This window comes from Puntigrus tetrazona, chromosome 22, assembly GCF_018831695.1.
Source record: "Puntigrus tetrazona isolate hp1 chromosome 22, ASM1883169v1, whole genome shotgun sequence".
Lineage (NCBI taxonomy): Eukaryota > Metazoa > Chordata > Actinopteri > Cypriniformes > Cyprinidae > Puntigrus > Puntigrus tetrazona.
This window is the reverse complement of record NC_056720.1, coordinates 11,249,578-11,266,369: the sequence shown is the minus strand read 5'-3', so window position 1 is coordinate 11,266,369 and position 16,792 is coordinate 11,249,578. Positions and strand designations below refer to the sequence as shown.

At 38.7% G+C, this 16,792-nt stretch overlaps 2 protein-coding genes across 7 annotated transcripts in view; both read left to right on the top strand.

Annotated features, from left to right (window-relative positions):
- Positions 1 to 16,792, top strand: part of LOC122327734 (CUGBP Elav-like family member 5) — a 1,183,696-nt gene that overhangs the window by 384,453 nt on the left and 782,451 nt on the right. The gene's annotated exons all lie outside the window — the stretch shown is intronic.
- ankrd24 (ankyrin repeat domain 24) lies at positions 215 to 16,382 on the top strand. 4 transcript variants are annotated; one of them, XM_043223250.1, is made up of 22 exons: positions 215 to 265; positions 4,025 to 4,155; positions 4,233 to 4,321; positions 4,393 to 4,457; positions 4,528 to 4,585; positions 4,671 to 4,741; positions 4,930 to 5,036; positions 5,820 to 5,995; positions 6,460 to 6,482; positions 7,075 to 7,161; positions 8,045 to 8,173; positions 8,514 to 8,633; positions 10,361 to 10,511; positions 10,610 to 10,764; positions 12,012 to 12,178; positions 13,006 to 13,691; positions 13,780 to 14,117; positions 14,391 to 14,624; positions 14,724 to 14,900; positions 15,367 to 15,522; positions 15,949 to 16,014; positions 16,095 to 16,382. In XM_043223250.1, exons 1-22 carry the CDS (start codon positions 230 to 232, stop codon positions 16,164 to 16,166), a joined length of 3,294 nt encoding a protein of 1,097 aa, XP_043079185.1. In that variant the 5' UTR covers positions 215 to 229; the 3' UTR covers positions 16,167 to 16,382. The 4 variants fall into 4 exon arrangements, with proteins under 4 accessions (XP_043079185.1, XP_043079184.1, XP_043079183.1 ...); XM_043223249.1 differs by lacking the exon at positions 215 to 265 and adding an exon at positions 2,286 to 2,417 and having other exon boundaries at positions 7,078 to 7,161; XM_043223248.1 differs by lacking the exon at positions 215 to 265 and adding an exon at positions 2,286 to 2,417.

The following is a 16,792-nucleotide window of genomic DNA, read 5'->3' as shown; positions in this document are numbered from 1 at the left end:
GAGTCTCCATCAAGCATGGTCTCAGAGCATGAATGAACGTTCAAAATAAACGATAATACAGCATGATCAACGAGGAAAAGCTTTCAGACCTACTGAACGCATTAATCGCATGAACTTCAGTTTTTCATTCGCACGTTATAAGGCATGTGTTGGTGAAACAGTATACATATTTTAATTTCCCAGTGTGCATAAAATGTGTTTTATTCATTACAGCTTATGAGCAAACAAGATGAAAACATTGAAAGCAAAGTTCAAGAAGTCAGAGGTAAGAACCTGTCACATGCTAATGAGTGTGTTAGTCTTCACACGAGCCAGTGGGTTTGTTTTAGGCTATATAATGTTAGTATGTAGGTTGTTGGGTATCTTGAGTATTTTGGGGACTTGTTGCTTTGTATGAGCAAGCGTGTTTTAGCAGTAGAAGAGCAGGCCAGCCTGCAGACGGCACCGGTAAGCGGACACCTCTACTAGTGTTCAATTATTGAAACGCATTCATTCACTCACTCACAGACTCTATATATACATGATGTATTCTGCGCTCTTCATAGTTGGATGCTTTTACGGTCCTTCATCTTCACTAATATTCATAACTCATTATGTTATTGGGTCTGAGCCCGCTGTGTGAAGGCGACGGGGTGGAGGGTGTTCTGAATGAGGCTTGTGTTTTCCCCCGTCTGAGGTTATGCTGGGATGGACAGATAGACGAGCCACTGTAGGGGAGAGAAAGTGAGCTGTTTTCTCTTTGTTATTATTCTAACCAAACCTCACGTCTGGGTTAGATGTCCACCTACTGTCTGCTGTCGGTGGGGTCACAAAGTCATAGAAAATTATCTTTGAAAAGATTTATTTGTCTGAATAAGTGAGGGGGAAACAAATAAAACTTCTAAAACTATTTTATAACTTCTTTAAAAAAATCATAACTTATATTTTAGAGAAAAATATGAAACATTCAATCATAGTATTATATATATATGTATGTGTGTGTATATATATATATATATATATATATATATATATATATATATATATATATATATATATATATATACAAGAATAATATATAAATAGAAAATATAAACATATAAAAGTGGTGTTTCACAGTAGGTACAAAATGAAGCAGTGTTTGTATTATATAAAAATAAATAAATAAATATAAATCTGCAAATATTTTTGCAAGTCACAGTAATGATAACAGAGTTTAATTTTAGTACACACACACACACTGAAACTATATAATTTTTAAATAAACATGATTCATAAATATTTTTATATTTTCAACTTTTTTGTAATTTTGTTGTATGCTTTAGTCATTTAAATTTTTTTCTTAAAATTTTCTTTAGTCCTCTCTCTCTCTCACTGTCTCTCTTTTTATCTAAATAAAATTCAATTTAATTAAAACAAATGTCATTTTTAGTTGTCATGATCCAGTCAAATCCTTCATGAGATTTAAAATCAAATCATGGCCTGCATTTGTTTACTGCTGAATATTGTTTATCTGTTTATGTTGAAGTCAAAACATGTCACATTACAGAAGTAAAATATTTTAACCAACCGGCCCAGCTCTTCTCTAAAAGTAAAGAAGCATTTCATCAGACAGAAATACTGCCATGCCAAGTCATCAGTATTCATAACAAGAAAACTTAAAAAAGCTAGTTTTAGGAGATGCAGACATTGACTAAAAACCACAATATTGTTATTCTACAGCATCTGTACGGCATCACAGGAAGTGACTCAATCAGACTGACTTAGCTTAAAAGTGACACACCAGGGAGGGGTTGCAGAACCCGAAAACTGTGTGTATTTTTATACCTCCATTTAGTCTAATTGCTGACCGTGTGTTATTGTTGTTTGCTGACTTCTCACCCCCTGATGCTAATACAGTAGCTTTGGGATCAGAGAACGATTAGCCGTGAGACGTGGGGAACAATGCGGACGGTGAAGTGTGTGGCGGCTGCAGAGAAGTGAGACAGAATTGGGATAGAGAGTAAAAAAGAAGGACGACGGGACAGGGAGGTGTGTGTGTGTGTGTGTGTGTGTGTGTGCCAGGCAGTGACTGCAGTGTGTGTCGTATATCTCCGCAGACAGCAGAACAGGACGGCATAGCGAGAGTCGCGCACGACAGAGCTGCATTTGCAGGACAGATTTCAGCAATCTGATGTATAGTCGGAGTCACGTAGCGTTTAGGCCTTCGTGCTGCGGACAGATCGGACGCAAAGTCGTCACCTTGGCTGTTTTGTGAGAGCTCTGGTCGCGCGAGGAGCTCTTTGGAGCACTTTTTGTCGAAAGTGTTCGTTGAGAGCTCGTGGCTCGGATGGGTCGTGGAGGGAAGCGGGGGTTTCACGCGTCCTCCGAGCTTCATGGATCCTCATGTCATCTTTAGCCCAATGAAAAGCTTCTGCATGTGTTACGGCGTGATTACGGTACGTGCCGCCCCTCCTTGCGAGGGTGCACAGGACGCATGGAGACGCTGTGCTTCTTTTGTTTAGTAAAAACGTCAATAGTAACCTTAAAACAGGATACACTCAGCGGCAAGAAAACATAAGCAAAAAAAATGGAAAATTTGTTCCTGTAACATATTCAGTTGTTTGTTTTAGGTACATTTAACGTAGTCAAATTTGAACTAAAGCAAGGGAAGACATTTTTTTTACAGCATAGTCGTGATTTAATGTGGTCACAGTTTAACTAAAAGAAGGGAGCAGATTTGTACAGCATAGTTACTGTTTAGTTCGGTCACGATTTAACTGGCAAGACTGTGCAGCATGGGCCTGGTTTGACTAAAGAGAGCTAACGAATTAGTAAAATGTCACAATTTAACATAAACATGAAAGCAGAGGTCTGGTCCGCACCAGATTTCGTGCGCCTCGGGATTCAGTTCCTGAATAAAACAAAACAGAAATTGTACAGTGTGGTCACAATTAGGACCAAAGGACTTACAGGGTAACTAAAGAGAAAATGAATTTGTAAACGTGCTCATGAGTTAGTAAAACATGTTCACTAATGAACTAGGACAAGGTAATGGACGATTTAAATAACATGAGGGAACGAATTTGTACAGTGCATGTTCACAGCTTAATTAAAAGATGGCAACACATTAGTACAAGTTGTAATTTAACGTGGTTGCAATGTAACTAAAACAAGACATTGAATTATTTACGGTTTAACTTAAAGCAATACTTGGTTAAATCCTGAGCATGTTTTAATAAATGATAATAGAATTCGTACAACATGGTCACAATTTAAATAAAATGAACGAATTTGTTCAGTGTGTTAGCAATTTAACTTGAGTGAACGACTTAGTAAAACATGTTCATAATTTAACTAAAACAAGGGAACGGATTTTTACAATGTGGTTGCGATTTGATAAAAACAAAGGTAATACAAGTTAAAAGTTAATATGTTATGTTAGGGAACTAGTCAATAAAACGGCTGTACCTGAAAAAGGGAACAAATTTGTACGTCGCCATCGAAATTTGACTAAAATGAGAGAATGTGGTTATAAAATAATAATTAGTAATGGGACCATATTCTAAATTAGGTGCTATATCTCTATCTGTAAATATTTTGTAGCTTTGGATGATATGACATTGGTCTTATACACTGACATCTAGTGGTCATGAGACAACACATCCTTCCAGAAATGTTCTAGTCACAGTTCATATTTATATTACATTTTACTTATTATACTATTTGTATTCAGCTTGTCATGCGATCTCAAAACGTGACACGACCAGCTCCATCCTGAAATATGTGCATTTTCTTTCTGCATTTTTAAAAAAATGTAATTAAATTATTTATTTTTAATTATTTATTTATTTTTTGGAAGACGATTAATCAGTCTTGTTCATTTAAAAGTTAATTTATCTCGTTTTAAAAAAAAAATACTGATTAAGAAAATATTTTTTATTATTTGAATAATTTCACGATTTATAGTCGTGCGGCAGATTTCGGTAAAAAGTGTAATATCGAAAAGAGATGCGTTTGCGGTCAAACAAGTTGCGTGTGTTGTAACGCGTGTCTGTGTTTTTAGAGTCAGGACTGGAGCAAGACCGACGACAGATTGTTGCAGGCTGTCGAACAGAATGATCCCGAAAAAGTGGCCACGCTGCTGGTGAAGAAAGGTCTCTCCCCGTCCAAACTGGACTCGGAGGGCAAATCGGCGTGAGTGGACCTCTTATCGCGGCCTTGTTGTAAATATATTTAATTGCTTGATTTAAAAAAAATAGCTGCGTTCGCAGGTTCCATCTTTGTGCTTCTCGGGGACGGCTGGACTGTCTGGAGATCATCCTCTCTCATGGGGTGGACATCAATGTAACAGACGGCACTGGTAAGGTTGACTAGTTTAACTAATAGAAGTGCTTATTGGTCTCAAAGCGATTTATTCATTTCTCTCCGTAGGGTTTAATGCTCTCCATCTTGCTGCTAAGAATGGACAGTCAGATTGTCTGAAGCGACTTCTTCAGGTAGGAGTCTCAGAAAGTGGCGACGCTGGTTTAATGCTGAAGCTGCGCCGTATAATTGTTTATTCTGTAGGAGAGGATGCCTGTTGACGCTGCGGACAGTTTTGGGAGGACGTCTTTACACCATGCTGGTAATAGAAACTCAAACGTTGCACTCGGACGTTAACACGAGTCCGTCGTTGGTCCAGATTTTATTCTGTCTTTGTCTTTGTTCAGCTGTAAGCGGCTGCTTGTCCTGCACCGAGATCCTGTGGGACTTCAAAGCCAACCTTGATGTTCAAGATGGAGTAAGTGCAATTAAACACGAAGATTATTTATAGTTGTGCACTTTTATATTTTATCTAAAGTGACTTTTGAGATGTACTCTTTATAGTATGCATGTATCCGTAGGGACACTAAGAAGTTTCCTCCCAAATGTCGAGTAGAGTGAGTTGAAAATGTAGTTTTAAAGGTTGAACTTGCTGTTTTCTCGTAGGATGGGTCAACTCCGTTGAATCTGGGTGCCCAGATGAGCAGAGTCGAACTTTGTGCCTTCCTTCTGGAACGAGGAGCCAATCCTAATATACTTGACAACCAGGGCAGGTTGGATATACTATGAACATGAGCTTGTGTGCAATAGAAGTGTAAAAAATTGTAATTAATTTTATTACATTTATTTGCATTAAATATTAGCTACGGTTTTATTTATTTATTTGATTTTTATTTGGTTAAAATGAGTGCTGTTATTGAGAACTAAAACTATTAAAAACATTTTTGTTAGTTGAAATACAGCCGTAATAATATATACACATTAAACATAATTTCAACTTAGCAAAACAAAACAAAACAATTAATTCTAAATAGAGATATTTAGGAAGGAAAAACAAAACCTACAATAATTACAAAGGTACATTTTAAATATAATATAATATAAAAATAAAAGGTACACCAAAATATATATATATATATGGGAGTATTAGCTATTTTAGTACATCGAATTAAACTAGATAAAAATGAGAAATGTTGCCTCAGCAACTAGCTGAAATAAAATAGGTTTTATATAATTTTTCTATATTTTATTTAATTTCACTGTAAAAATTTAACAAACCAATTTTAATTTTACAGTAAATTTTTTTGTACATATATATGTGTGTGTATATATATATATGTGTGTGTGTGTGTGTGTGTGTGTGTGTGTGTGTGTATATATATATATATATATATATATATATATATATATATATATACACACACACACATGTATATACACATGTATATACACATGTATATATTATTTTTATTTTTCTAGTCAGTTTAACAACGTTTTGTTTTAACAACAAAAAAAGTACCATTTCATATGATGTTCAGCAATGTTTTTTGAGACAGATCAGCATTGATGTTGGCCTGTGAGAGTGACAGCATGGAGACTGTAGAGGTGATATTGAAAGGCGGAGCTGACCCACACCTTACCGATGCTCTGGGCCACAACTCCGCCCACTACAGCATTACCGCCGGCAACCACAGCATCACCCAGCTTCTGCAGAGTGTAGGCGTTTCCACAGGTAAGCACACACATCTCGTCCTCACCTTTAATTGCTTCGAGGGAGAGGGACCATCTGGCCCACATTTTCATTTGGATACGCTCGTAATCTGAGAGGAGAGACTAAAAAGCAGATGTTACGTTGGGTCAGGGGATGAAAACAAAGAGAAGTTTGCTAACTCGAGTTACAAAGGCTGATTGGAAACATATGTCGCACTGACTTAGAAATGGATCCCAGTGTTAATAAAGGGCCCTTGTGGTTGTACCACCTGACAGAGTGATAAATGTGCTGCCTGTCTGCTTTCATGTTGCCTCTCTTTTTAATGCAACAGTGAGCTTGTGGTGGTATGGGAAGATTATATATAGTTATGTGTTTGAACGTGGCTCTGAGAGTGTGTTTGGAGTGATGTGTGTGTATGTGTGTGTGTGTGTGTGTGTCTCACCGCACTGCTGTCTGTTTCTTATTTCTGTCCCATGCATTCCCAGCTGCTGAGGGTTCGAGTGAGGAGGTAATTGTCGAAAGAAACGGCCTCTCCAAACACTTTATCACATGCATACAAATAACGAAAACCACAGAAAATCCTCGAGGATGGTCAGGGATGGATTATGCTACTCTAAAATACCAATGTTTTACAAATACAGTCAATTTTATTACTCAGCTGAGAGTAGCGTATCTGCGGTATCCAGACAGCTTGATTTAAAGGTGAAGTGTGCAAGATTTGCACCCCTAGTGGCAGCATATGGGACTACAAAGATCGTTTTCAATCCTCCAGTATTCTCGCTTAAGTTGTGGTCAGATTTGAGGAAATTTTAAAGCTGCTTAGTCTGAGATAGATTTCTGCGTGAGTGGTGCTTTATGTGTTGCTACACTTTTAATAATAAACAATAGAGCTTTTTGCTTTCTGTGTGAATTCTATGAATTCGACCACATCTTTGCATATAGTTGTATCTGCAAGTAAAAAGAAAAACATCACGTCACATCACATCACATGAGAATGAACTTCACCTTTAAGAAGTAAATGCATGTTACAAATCTAACTAACGCTGCTGCTTTGCTTTGCTTTCTAACTTGTCCATGCTGAAACTCCGCCCCCACACCAGCAGGCTCCTCCTCCTCAAAATCCCCCATCTAGTGGAACCACACCCCGCAAAAGGAAAGCCCCTCCTCCTCCTATATCTCCTTCTCAGGTACAATGGGATTCACAAATCCCATGAAACTATAAAAAGAAAAGCATTAAAAATGTCTTAAAGGGATAGTCCACCCAAAAAAATTAAAATCTGTCATCATCTACGCACCTGTTGTCTTTTTTTTTCTGTGGAACACAAATGTTTTGATAAATTATCACACTCCTCTGTTTCAACGTTGAAGAGTTATGACAGGTTTTTAATTTTGTTCAAACTATTCCCTTAAATGCATGGCACTGGATTGTTCATATTTTTGCACTCCTGAGAATGTCTTAAAAAAATTATGAAGTACAGTGTAATGTGCAACAATTTCGGGCGAAAATTTGCGATGGCCTTTATTCACGACACATTCGCAATAAATAGAAATTTGTTCTTCATTTTATTCTAATGTTAATGAATTTGGGATATTCTAAATTAATATTTTAAATAAAACACACCCGAACCATTTGCATAGAAGGGCTTTTGTGAAAATTCATCAAGTTTTCACACACAGACTATCACATACATAGGGCCCTATGAAATCTGTTTTTTTCTGCCCCCAAATTCTGTATTCCACGTTAATGACTAAATAAAAGTTTTAAAATCAGTTATAAAAATATAAAATATAAAATCAGTTTTATCGCAAATTTTAATTTTTCTTTTTAATTCATACTTTATTCATCTTAAAATAGCATTATTTTTTCTTATGTATTCACAGTCACTAGTCCACATTGCAGTTTGATCAAGTGTATAGCCCTTTTGATTTAATCATCCGAAATCCATAACTTAATTCCATAAAATTTTATAACCAAAACCTATTACGGAGACCATAGGGAGGTAGTATGGTTTTCAATGACATCCATTGTTTTAGTCAAAAATGCATGGCTTATGCTTAACAATTCTGCAGGGCCCTCTCCCTTCTTCAGACGCCTCAAGCACGCCACCTCCCCCTGTCCCCAACCAATCACCTGACTCACAGAGCCCCGCCCCGCCTTCTCCGGCCCCCAGGACCCAACTTCCCCCATCTGAGAACCTTGTGAGTGACAGCCAATGTAAAAACCTTTTTTGTTTACAATGAATTGCAACTCTAATTTGGCCAACACAACCCATAGTCAGTAGTCATAGTACATCGTAATAATGTCCACATTAAGCAATTCCATGTGGCTATTTCTGCGTTGCGACTATAGGTATAATCAACTTGAAGCGGCGCTGCAGAGACCAATCGGCGTATGACATCACGGCGACGGTGTTTGACGGCCGATGTCTTTCATATGTCTTTCTCGTGGTACTTTGGCGTCATACGGTCACAATCGGTTGCTGCAGCGCCGCTTAAAGTCGAACAAACACAATTTCTACAATGTGTGTTTGTGTGTCAGGTGGAGGATGAGGAAGTCTTCGAAGAGATCCGTAAGCTCAGGCTGGAGAGAGGTCGCCTGCTGCAGAAAATCAAGGTTCTGGAGCAGCAGCAGAGCAGCGCCACCACTGCCCTAGAAGAGGTACTGCACTTCTTTAACTATAACAAGCTTAAAGGGGGGGTAACATGCACTTCCCTGGATTCAGAGTTAGGAAACGGTTAAAAAGTTGGATTCTCATTCTACGCATGGACAAAGTTTAAAAAAACTATTTGGACATATGACAGTATTTATGTGCCAAAAGTCTTACTTCTGGGTTTCTACAAGTTTTTTTTTTTCGATCGTGGTTCATCGTGACATAGTTGAGAATGGTACTCCTTATATGAGCAGTTTTTTCAGAAGCAAGTTCACAAGTGTTTTTGTTGGCAGTCGGCACAAGTGCTCTTAACTTTTAGCGCTGCACAGACGGCGCGCCTCCAGAAGATCAGCTATTTTTTGGAGAGAATCTCTGTTTTTCTTTTATAAATATGATAAAACTTAAGACTTTTTTGGAAATGTGAAGGATGCAAGATTAATATGAGATTGGGTGAAACTGTGTGTTATGCACCCTTTAAAGGGTTAGTTCGCCTCTGTCATTAATTATTACCCTTGTGTCATTCCAAAGCCGTAAGACCTTGGAACACAAATGAAGATATTATTGATGAAATCTGAGAGCCATCTGACCCTCCATATTCAACAACACAACTGGAAAGCTCCAGATCCAGAAACGTAGTAAATACATCTGTAAAACGGGATATGACATCAATAGCTTCACTTCAGTTTTGTAGCACTAGTAGAATACTTTTTTTGGCGCAAACAAACCAAAAATAACAATTTACTAATGCATTCTTCTCCCTGGAGATACGTCTTCCATTTTAGATGTGTGGTTTCCCCTAGGTGTAAACAACCGCAGATTACGTTCATGCTCGTGCTTCTCCCTGATTAAAACGAATAACGCTAAAGCATGCATATGGTTGCTCTCCAAAATGGTGGAAGACATAACTAAGGTGAGAAGAATATTTGTTCTTTTTGTTTTCATTGCAAAAAAAAAAAAAAAATCCTAGCATCGCAAAACTGAAGTTGAGCCACTGATGTCACCAGGACTGTTTTATCGATGTCTTTACTAGGTTTCTGGACCTGGTTCTTTTCAGTTGTGTTGCTTTCTATGGAGGGTCAGATGGATCTATGATGTCATCAATACTTACAGGTTTGGAACGACGAGGGTGAATAATTTATGACATAATTTTCATTTTGGGGTAAACTAGCCCTTTAAATAGCAATTTCCACTGAAAGGGAACAAAATGGGGTTTGAAACTCAGTCAAAATTCAGTGAAAAGTGGCACTTTACTTGTCAAAACCAGGAGATGAAAAAAAGTCCTTCGATGAATATTGAAATATGTACTGCACTTTTTCAATGACAATTTTTCTTTAATGTCTTTAAGGCCCTGATACACTTGTGTTTGTTGTGTGGTTTCTCTAACAAGAAATAGGGCCTTAAAGACATTTCATAAAAGAAAAATTGTCATCATTCACTCATTCTGATCTTGTTCCAAACCTGTATCAGTTTCTTTTGTCTGCTGAAGACAAAAAGAATTTTGGTAACCAAAATTATTGGCTTCAGCCATTGACCTTCATACATTTTTTTCATACTATATAAGTGAAAGGCCACCATTAACTATCTAATTGTGTGTTTAAGAGAATAAAGAAATGAATACAAGTTTGGAACAAGTTGTGGGTGAGTAAGTTAAGACAGAATTACATTTTTTTGTGGATGTCTTTAAATGTGTGTTTTTCATGTTGCAGTTAACACTAAATGTCAAAATGTTCTGCAGCTAAACTCTCTGAGAGAGCGTCTGAGCGAGGTTGAGGCAGAGCGTGACCGACTGCTGGCCGAGCTGGAGGAGTTGAGAGCAGCTCAGGTGAGCGGTGTGACCTGTGACTCTGAAGACGCAGAGGACTCGGATGACATGCTGGACTTCCCAGGTGTGCCGAGAACACTTCCTGTCACAAAAGGCGGGTGGAAGACCTGGAAAATGGACTGAAAGTGATTAACTGGGACATTTCTGTTTATGATGTATCAGGAGCAGAGAAGTTACTATCCAAGCAATCGCGAGGTCTGGATGCCGATTCGCCGGCTGAGGGCACCTTTCAAGAGAATCCTGCCATGGTAGAGCAGCTTCGCAGAAAAGTGGAGGAACTGACCTCCCAGAATGCCGACCTGGTTCTCAAAGTGCAGGTGGAGTTTTTCTGCTTTAAACACACGTGCAGAATGCAAGCAAAGCGCTAAATCACAGGCACGCACACGCACGCATACAAAGCGCTGACCTCATTGTCTGTGTTTGGATGTGTTTTCAGCAGCTTCTTAAAGGTTATTCAGATAAATTTGCACTAACCACATACTTCATCTGACCTGCTTCTTGAAGCCGTATCTGCTTTAGAGATTTAAAAATGGGAACACGTGCAGTAGTATATTTTGATGTTGTAGGTGTAGCTCAGATGTAGATGTTTTTCATTTTATATTTTTGCATTCTCTATAGTCGTTCTCATCACTGAAAAATATTCCCCTTAATTTTGTATTTTTGTATTCTCTGTGGTGATTCTCGTCAATGCAATTTTGACAATTACCTAATCTATTCGCAAAGAGAATTTAATGTGCTTAATTGTAACATCATGTCAACAAAATCAAAAACATTTATTTTCATGAGAATAAAATAAAATAAAAATGTAACTTAAAAAGCATGTATAAACTCTTCTTCTGATTCTTCCGCTCTGGAAATCTAGGGCAGCCAAAAAAAATGTATTGTAAAAAATTATGAAATTTGGCATACTGATAGAGGACAGTCCGATTTATATATTCAGAACAATACCTAAACTTACAATATAACCTTACAATACTACATAAACAATTATGTGTCTTCAGCATCATGAAGATTGCTGCCTTGCTTCCTATAGATATTGAAATGAACCAAATAGAGATTGTACTTTGACACAATTTCCAATTATAATCATGTGATTCATGGTCTTAGTATTCAGAATGCTTATTTATAAAGCTAAAGCACAGCTGACATTATAATAGCACTAATCAGATCAGTGTGGTACTGCATTCTGGTAAAAATAGCATGGCACATATGTTAAGTGCTAATATGACATTCCACTTACAAAGACCTTATGGAAAATGTTTGGGGAACATGTGCAGCAAACTCATGTTTTCTTGTTTATATGAGCTTAGTAGAAAGTGTTTGTAGCAAATTTATCACTTACAACTGCACATTTGATATAAATCAGCCATGTTTGGGAAGGTCCTCTGAAACTGGGTTGTATTTTCACTGAAGTCCAGGGTTAAACAAACAGATCAAAGAACGCTATGAGGATAATGGCTGAGGCAACATATGGCAACTACATGTGCTGTCTTTAAAAAGAAAACCAATAAATACCTTAGTTATTGCCATTTTTTTTTAATCTCTATTGTGTTATGGTCTGCAGATGCTGGAAATGTTTGAGAAGGATGACACGGATATGCAGAGCTCGGGCCCAGATTTTGTTCCCACAACTCAGTATGAATCTTTAAGGAGGGAGTTTGAGGAATTACAGGAGAAATACTCCAGAGCCCAGGCTTCGACTGAAGCCTCAAGCATCGCAGAGGATCCTGGGTAATGTGGTTAAAAGGAGATCAAACTAATATTTTGGCATTCTTTTTCTTGATATAATTCAGATAGCAATTATTTTATATGTCATCTATATCTATTGATTTGGTGTATTTTTTGTTGTTTTATTTTTTGAGTTTTTGCTTATTGCCAATGATCGCATGTTACTTGTTTCTTCATTGGATGTTATCGGCCTTATTTTAAATGTAAGAGTGGGCACTGCCATTTGTAACTTGACTCCACTAATTCAGCTATACTGCCTAAAATAGCTAAATGTACATAGTAAAGTATTTTTACTCAAAATTAGCAAAACATATTTTACGATTGATAAAAAAAAAAGTTGTTGATAGATATAGGAACTGGCACCTAAATAGAAAATAAACCTATATAAGTGAAAATTAGGAAATGTAACCATTAACAAGTTGGGACTGAGCAAATTAATCTATACATTATAGTATCACTTTATTTGTGTAGTGACAATGTGTAAATACACAAACTTCTAGTATGAGTATTTTATTTTGAATTCTAAATATAATTTTTTTTGGTTCTGAATAATAAAATCAAAAACAATACTGGTGCATGTAACAGTTTTTTGAAGACAGTGTTGGTCATTCGGTTTGGTTGATATTCTGCAGTTGAAAAAAAAAATTGACAATAGATAATATAATTTAATGGCTTAAGTATTGTGATATTATTAGTCTCTGGTGATTCTTACCCCTATTGACCAGGAATTTATTGGAGTTGAAACTGGAAATTACCTAATCTAAACTATATTTGAATCCGGTCCAGTAATTAAAATGTTTGCTTTCCCAACGGTTTTCGGTTTTCCCTAGATCTGAAGAGAAAGATCAAAAAGCTCTGAAGGAACAGCTGGCTCAAGCCCAGGTGGAGTTAGAGGAACTCAAAGAGCAGATGCGTCTGGGGGTCTATTCAGTGGAGGAAGCAGGAACGAAGCCTGAAGGGGGCTCCGATTCCCCTGAGGAAAGGATAAATCTGGAGAACCAGCAGCTGAGAGCAAGGGTGCAAGAGTTGGAGGTGGAGCTAGCCAGCAAAAAGACAGATGGGGAGGGCCTTGGTGAAGGTGACAATGACACCATCCAACAGCTGAAACAGAGAGTGACCGAACTTGAGGCAGCTCTGCAGGATAGAGAGAAAGGAGAAGAGGGAGAGGAGACAGTCATTAGCCTTAAAAAGCGGGTAGAAGAGCTGGAAAAAGCCCAGGAGCAAAGCAAGACAGCAGGGCACGAGGAGGGCAAGGGAGCACCGCTGAATGGGTTGCAGGGACGGGTGGAAGAACTTGAACGAGCTCTGAAGGAGAGTGTCCCTCGAGGTAAGTTTGAGGAGGTTCAAGTCACTTTGGGTCTTCAGCTTAACCAGCTAGCTCACGAAAGAGCCGAAGTGGCTACCCGACTCAACCAGGCCTTACTGGAGCTGGAAAGGCTCCGCCCACCATCTCACATTGGCGAAGATGAGGATGACGAGGACCCGTCCGAGAGCTCAGAGATTTCCATTGCATCTGGTGAGTGCACCTGTTGTCCCTCTGAGACTCTCCGATATATATATTTGATTCATGCCTTTAAATATAACTCTGGTTTTTGACCAATCAGAGCACTCCCTGCACCTGTCGCCGGGCGGACGGACTTTAGAGGCGATACAGGAGGAGCTGGAAGTTGCAAGGCAAGAGGCAGCACAAGCTCTGGACAGCCTGTGTGCTGAGAGAGAAAGCCGGGCTCAGGATGCATTACAGCTGAGAGATGCAATACCACTGGTGAAACACCAGGAGACGCTGTCCGCGATAGCCCAACAGCTAGCGCAAACAGAAAAAGAGCTGCAAGGAGAGCGAGCACTGCGTGAGCAAGCTCAAACTGAGCTCGCCAGACTAGAATCCGAGCTGCAGGCTTTGCAAAAAGACTCAGTTAGCAAGGAAGAACATGATAAAGTCAAGGTAAATTATATAATATGCTAAAATGTAGCATTGTCCAATTTGTGAATAGTTCTTTGGAACTGAATCATTCAAAATGATTCATAATGCACGTAACTTAACTGATTCGTGGTCCTGGTCCTGTAGGGCCACTCTCCTGCCGAGTTTAGCTCCAGTCTTAGTTAAGTAGCATGTTGGGGCAAGTTGGAGTTAAGTTCAGCAGGATGTTGACCCTCCAGGAGCAAGTTTGGACATCCTTGAACTATGCTTTCTGAACTCGATTCTTCCTCACTTTAGGCAGAACTAGAGGGCTCTCTAGAGGAGAGTCGGCAGAGTGCAAGAGCGGCTCAGGAGTCTCTGAGTGAAAAAGAGACAGAACTGAAAGAGCTGCGATCGCAGAAAGCTTTAGAACAAGGACTGGTGTCCAAAGAAGACCATGAGGCACAGAGACTCTCTTTACAGGCTGAGATCAACACCGTGATGGCCCAGTTAGCCGATCTAGCACGCAAGCACGAGAAAACTTGCACCGAGGTGTGTGTTGTCTTTGATGTTTCGACTGTTTCCACTACACCTATTTGCAAATATGTTAAAAACAAGCCAAGTTTTATTTTAAAAAGTATCCTTCCGCAGGTGTTCCAGGTGCAGAGGGAGGCTTTATTTAATAAGAGCGAGCGTCAGGTGGCTGAATCCCAGCTGGAGGCAGTTAAAAAGCAGCTGGCGGATCTTCAGGCCGAGTCCACCCACATTCAACAGCTGCACCAGGACATCCAAGACTCGCAGGGGCTCATCAAGGAGAAGGACCGTAAGGTGTGATGGGGGAAAAATTGGGCTGTATCCAAATATGCCTACTTGCATACTATACAAACTGTAGTATGTCTGAATTCTAAGTATTGATGAAAATTTAAGCAAGAAGTACTTGGATGTCCTCCAGTGAGACTTGAAGTGCACATCTAATGGACACTTGACTATCATGAGGCCATAGAAGAGTAGTTGTTAATACATTGCAGCAGACGGGTTCTGGAAGTAAAAACTCCCATTTGTTTTTCTCAATAGGGGAATTGATTTTTAACAACTTATAAACCATAAAAAAGTGTGCGATAAAAGCTTTCTACCCATAATTCTGGGAAAAAATATCCCCCAATCAGAGAATTGCATCAATAAATTCATCAAAATAACTTTATACTTTTATACCTGCCCATTCTCACAAATCACTCTGAATGATGTTCAAATCTATGATATTTCTTCATTCCACTTTCTTACCATCTTCCTGCAGATCACAGAGTTGTCTAAGGAGGTTTTCCGTCTGAAGGAGGCTCTGGGAGCTTTGACTCCTCCATTGGCACGTTCTCCATCGCCACCATCCTCAGGGATACCTGGACAGCAGTTGGCACTGCAGAACCGTGTCACCGCATTAACACAGCAACTCCAGGTGAATGTAACACTCCTCGCTTTATCAGCCTTATTGAGAATTACTCGCTCAAAAAAAAGGAATTCTTTATGGACATTTCATGAGGAACCTTTAAGATTTATGGAACTTTTCACAAACGGTTCTTTGTAGTGGAAAAATGTTCTTCTGATTTAAAAAAATGTTCTTCACAATGAAAAAGTAATGGTTGTTTTAAATATTTTTAAAGAATAAGTTCTGTGGCATTGCTCTGAAGGCCACCTTTTGGAACCTTCGTTTTGTGCAGAAGAAACTATTCTATTCTACTTTCAGCGTGAAGAACACTATAGATAACCTTTTGCGGAATGGAAAGATTCCATGGATTGCCAATAAAGAACCTTTATTTTTAAAAGTGTGCATGTTTAAATATATAACACACATCTAAAGTTTTTCTTTTTTTCTTGTTCTCAGGACTGGGAGCGCAAACACAAGGCTGTCGTTTCAGTATATCGTTCTCATCTATTAGCTGCTGTGCAGGTGAGACCCATAACCCGACCTTACATCTACAGGAAAGTCTTATGTTGCTCATACCTATGTAACTGTTTATGACTTAACAGGGCCGGATGGATGAAGAAGTTCAGGCGCTTTTGCTTCAGATCCTCCGTATGACACAAAAAGGTCAAAACTAGTGCTTTGCATAGTTCAAGCGACTGCTATATGTTCCCTTGAACTGAAGTGTATCACCGATGTGCACCGCCAACAAGAGGCACCGAAACTGTGAATGAGAAGATAAAGTTTTGGAACGTGACAGAGATGATTATATTTCCTGTATGTGATGATTTATGAGGGACAACACAGATTCTTTTGTACCACATTTCAATAAACTGAGAAATGCTGCTGTCGTGCCTTTCTTTGAACTCTGCGGTTTCTTTGCAGGCCTCTCACAGTACTGTATGCAAAATTCACTTCGTGGTAAAAAGTATGTTTTTCCGTCGGGTAAAAAAAATATAAATGAGTAGCACACCAAAGGTAATCTGTCTATTTCAAACTCAGTTGGTATTCAGGTCTCGCTCCTCCACCATCTCTCCATCTCTCAACACAAATAACTGAGAACGTGGTACAGTACAGGTTTCTTTTCTTTTTGAAATCAGAGTAATATTTCATGCAAAATTCAAATATGTTGCCAGCTGAACCTGTATTGTTTTTCCCTCTGTTTAAAAAAGAAACAATACAGGTTCCATACGATTCGTGACCAACATTGCTAATCATATGCAGAATGATGGCAACATTTGCATTTTGGGAGTACAGTTTCTTT

Bases quoted from the DNA above. Each gene is read 5' to 3' on its own strand.
- ankrd24 (XM_043223248.1), top strand. From the start codon at position 2,355: ATGGATCCTCATGTCATCTTTAGCCCAATGAAAAGCTTCTGCATGTGT. The intron at 5,037-5,819 runs GTTGGATATACT...TTTTTGAGACAG, and splicing joins ATACTTGACAACCAGGGCAG to ATCAGCATTGATGTTGGCCT. The intron at 14,901-15,366 runs GTGTGATGGGGG...ATCTTCCTGCAG, and splicing joins TCAAGGAGAAGGACCGTAAG to ATCACAGAGTTGTCTAAGGA.